This window comes from Cariama cristata, unplaced genomic scaffold, assembly GCF_000690535.1.
Source record: "Cariama cristata isolate BGI_N322 unplaced genomic scaffold, ASM69053v1 scaffold14372, whole genome shotgun sequence".
In the NCBI taxonomy this organism is placed as follows: Eukaryota; Metazoa; Chordata; class Aves; order Cariamiformes; family Cariamidae; genus Cariama; species Cariama cristata.
In genome coordinates this window covers 3,543-8,100 of record NW_009603354.1, presented here as the reverse complement: position 1 = coordinate 8,100, position 4,558 = coordinate 3,543, and the positions used below count along the sequence as shown (strand labels likewise).

The window sequence follows — 4,558 nt, the reverse complement described above, 5'->3', positions numbered from 1 at the left end:
AGATCAGCCACACAACAGCCAGTATGTGCATCATCTTGTTCACACTAATGACTCACGCTCACAGCATCAAGCAGGGTTCCCTATACTGAACTACTGCCCAGAGAAGTCACAGTAATAAATGCAGAGAAACTACAGTTATCACAAGGGAGGAATCGCTGAAAGTACTTACTTTAATCATACTTTTTTTTTGCCCTCTTATATATGCATTTGTTTGGAGTTTTAAATGTTTTGGGAAATATTTCACAGTGTGAAACAATAAAGATTTGTAAGCATAGGTTTAAATGGCAGAATATCAAACCACAGATAACTGCTCAAAATGAGAAGCAGCTCATCCTTAAACTGCAACACTGAACATATGAAACAACTAACGTGCAATTTGGGCCAACAGAACATTACCAACATTACCAGCAATGAAGAAAAAACAGTCCATCCAACTGGATGGTAGACTGGTAGAAACAGCAGTGGGGGTGAGGGATGGGAGAAGTTGAACACTATTAAGCTGTATTTTTTCTAAGACGGTTCAAGCTGATGTAAAGTCTTCCATCTACTACAATACTGGGTGTAAGTCTGATTCACTGGGAAGTTAGATTCAGCCAGCATTCTTCCTTGACTTTTTTGGTTTTAACTATTTTCTGTTGTTGTTCTTTAATTGTGTATTTCTGTTAGGGATATTGCTTTAAGTGCTCTTTGATCTTAGACAAACCATACTGCTTGTCTAATCCAGATGCACATAATCTTGGATAGAGTTACAGACAGTACAACTACTACTGCCATAAGGTGCACAAGATCCCATGTTGGACCATAATAACAGCCTTAAACTAGGAAAATGCTGTAAGAATGTCCAATGGCATTTTCTACATTGGCTGACTATAAAACAGCCTATGACTATCAGATGAAGCAAACAACTCCTCCAGAACAAATGTAGACAACAAGAATACATTCAAAATTGTATGTGCTCTTAAGAAAAACAAGGTGAACAACCTGCAGTTACTGACCTAGTTTGCATCTACTGCCTGCAATAACAGAAGCTTGACAAATACACTCCTTTCCCTTCTGTAGGGTCAAAGCTTAGACTAGGTTGACTTTTACTCCAAGGGTACTAAGGCAGCTCATTAATTTTCATTTTTATTCAGAAATGAACTGCACAATCATCTTGCAATGTAGTTACCCAAATATCCATGAACTCTCAACCTGACTTCTGCTAACAAAAGAACTACATGTTTTATCCTGTCCAAGAACAGTGTAATATAACTGAAAGGATCAGGAACAAAATCACTAGTGTGCTTTGAAGAGACAATAAGCAAGAAGTTCATCAGCATTTTAACAAATAAGAGCTCTTCCTACCCAAATGTGAAAGCAAGCAGCAGATAAGGCAAAAAACAGGAACACTGCTTACTTGTTACTACGCTTGCCTAAAAAGAAATGCTGCTTTAAGGCTGCTCCAAGTTTTTTAAACTCGCTCTGTTCAGTGACCTTAAGAATCAAACCTTGAAAGACTGATCCTCCCGCAAGAGATTCTTACCCGCTCAAGGAGTGATCAATACAATATCTTTGCCATTCACAGTGTTTCCATTGATCTACCTTTAGACAAAGGTCCCCTAACAAACTGCAAATCTTTCCTCCCTTTCTCACGGAAAAATCTGTCTCAAATACAGATTCAAAGGTACATAGGGTTGTCTTAAATCCTTCTTCTACAGAAGAGGGAATCTATACTTAAATGGGTCATCAAGTACCAAGTCTGACTCTGCTGATAGTCTGTAAAGTTCACCACAGCATTTAAATTAATGGAGTTCTAAATGCAGTTTATGCTTTCCTCAGCTAAAGTGCCAGCAAAGCCATAACAAAAATACCTAAGTAAAGAATGATAACACAAAATATTTAAGGAATAAAAAGTCAAGAAAAATATTGCAGCTGAATTTAACTTCCGAATGAATGGGACTTACACCCAGTGTTGTAGCAGATGGAAGACTCTACATCAGCTTGAACTGTCTTAGAAAAACTACAGCTTAATAGTGTTCAACCTCTCCCATCCTTCACCCTCACTACTGTTTCTACCAATGCTCATCTGATTGCAGGAGGAGAGTGCTAAGCCAGAAGAAATCTAAGTCCCCAAACCAGCCTACAACAAAATCAGATAAGCAACAGTGCAAGAAAAGGGACAAGGAGGGCGAGAACAGCAGAGCAGCAGTAACACTAGCTTAGGCTGGCTTAAAACTGCATGGAACAATACAGTTCCAGAATAAGCTGCCTTAAGAAGAGAAGACTCTTTTAGGGTGTTTTGTTTTGTCCTCAAATCATATCTGCAAGTGATTGGGATGCCAAAAAAAAACTTGATCCGTTCAAGAATGTACACATTCAAGATGAATGTTCACAATTTACCTGAAAATTTTTCCATTGTGTTTCTTGTCCCATTACAGTAAATTTAACAGTGTTCTTCAACATTATTTGGATTTCTCAAAAAGACTCCAAACTTTAAATAGATCCTATCATTTTAATTCAATCCAAGAATTTTATCAGTATGTCAAAGTAAACTTTAAAAATAGAAGAACAGAAGAAAAGAACAGGCCACGTGCACATGCACACATACACAGGCAGCCATCTATTTTCTCATTCTCTTCCTTTTGCAATCTTTCTTTAATGTTTTAGTAACCATTACTTGTACTTTAGGTCCAAAATTCTAACATTGCCATTAAAGATTGTGCTATATAAGCTGTGTCTATGTGCATTAATCTAAACTTCAAGATATCTTTAATGTACTTCCTAAACTTAAGTACTGCATGTATGCTGCAACGTAGCATTTTGTGGAAAAGTTCTCACACAAAGACAATTCTAACCTTTAGCCCAGTTCATAATAATCTACTCTTCTGATTAAGTACAAGCAATCTGTTTCAAAGCCATAGAACTTAAGCTGTACCTCAAGGAACTCTGACATTTCAGAAGTTTCAATTAAAGAGAAGCATGGCATTTTGTGTTGTTTGTTAAAAAAGGAGGGGGAATGGGGGAAGATACATTTGAAAAATACTGCAACCCTGGTGAGAGTAGTGAAAAATTAGTGACAATTATATTACTGTACTGCTAATATTAAAACTCGAAACTTGCTATTCCTAAATTAGTTTCTCTGTGCAATGTTTTGGTTACCATCACTTAAAATATATCAAAAGCTGAAGCGAGCCCTGATTCTATGTACATAAGCAGATGGACACACAGGCTTTAATTTTCTGCTTTGCTAGTCTGATAGAGCACACTGAAACAAACTCACTCAGCTAGTCACGATGTGAAACTACTCTTCAAAGCTGTCCCAAGCTCTTGCGTGGCAAGCTTACTTCAATCCATGCCTCATGGAATATAAGTAGCATAGATGGAATAATAAAAAAAGAACTGCGCTCACAAACAAAAAACGTTCTCAGGAACACTAGAAGCTTCTTAACAGAGGGGCCCTCCTTAAAGGGCACAAAAAGTCAGAGGGGCCAAGAACAAAAAGTCAGTCATAATAAACGTAGCATCTCTTCAAAGGGTGCTCTGGAAAAGCCACACCACATGTAAAGCTAAATAAAGTGCAGAAGAGAGGGTACTGAAGCAACAGAAGTCTCTGAAATGCAAGTAACTGTTCTCTAACCCCATAAAACATTTACAGTTCCTGTAAAGCATGTAAAACCATTAACGCAGTATTCGGAATGTTAGTGAAGAGGTAAGTTCCTTATATGATAACCAGGACCATATATTTACCTTTTTATGTTTTTATCTCTGCTTGAAAACTACTCCTATACTACGATTCTTCCCCTACATATCATCTACCTTCCTACAGTCAAATATCAATGTGGCAACTACCCATGAATTATAATCTTTTACATCTAATTAGCATTCAAGAACTATCACCAAAGAACAAGTATGTCATTCATATACTTTCAACAAGGACTGTATGCACTATTTGTCATCTGAAACCCCAAAGGCTAATCCGCAACGTCAACAAAAGATACTTCTGTACAAAACTACAATTAAGGCAGGTAACCTACAAGTACAAGAGCTCCTTTGTGGACATCAATTTCACAATTCTTTTGTGTAGGGGTGATCTTTTAAGCTTTTCAAAAGTGCTTTACGTTGTTCAGTTATTAAACAATTGTTTACACCATAGGAAAAGAACACTTACCATTTAACAGCTAAGTTCTGCACCTCACCATTTTTATCTTCCAGTAATTTCAAAATCATCTTCACCACCTTTCTTTCACTGTCATCATCCAGTTTGATCGAATCCTTCTGCAGTTCTGTCATCAAGTCATTAGTGGCCATAAACCTGACAAAAGATAGTCAGATAATTATTGCTAAAAGGATACGGGTTATTCACAGTGCTCAGGATTCAAGATTCTCAGTTTCCACCACTTGTTATCAAGTAAATTACATTTTTAACATTGGATTATTCTTATCTGTTTTGTGATGCAAGTACCATTTATTTTAGTTACAGAATGAAAAGGAGAAAATCTGTATTTAAAAATGACAATAACTTTTGGTTCAGTCATCATCCTTCCCTGATGAGAACAGCTACATACTCTACTTCTACTGT

General features: G+C 36.9%; 1 protein-coding gene across 1 annotated transcript in view; it reads right to left on the bottom strand.

Annotated features, from left to right (window-relative positions):
• The window catches only part of CAND1 (cullin-associated and neddylation-dissociated 1), a 21,609-nt gene extending 17,320 nt beyond the window's left edge, over positions 1 to 4,289 (bottom strand). The window contains exon 1 of the mRNA XM_009695149.1: positions 4,148 to 4,289. Within this exon, the coding sequence (XP_009693451.1) occupies positions 4,148 to 4,287 (140 nt within the window). The 5' untranslated portion in view covers positions 4,288 to 4,289. The remainder of the gene's footprint in view (positions 1 to 4,147) is intronic.
• Between the last annotated feature and the right edge of the window lie 269 nt (positions 4,290 to 4,558).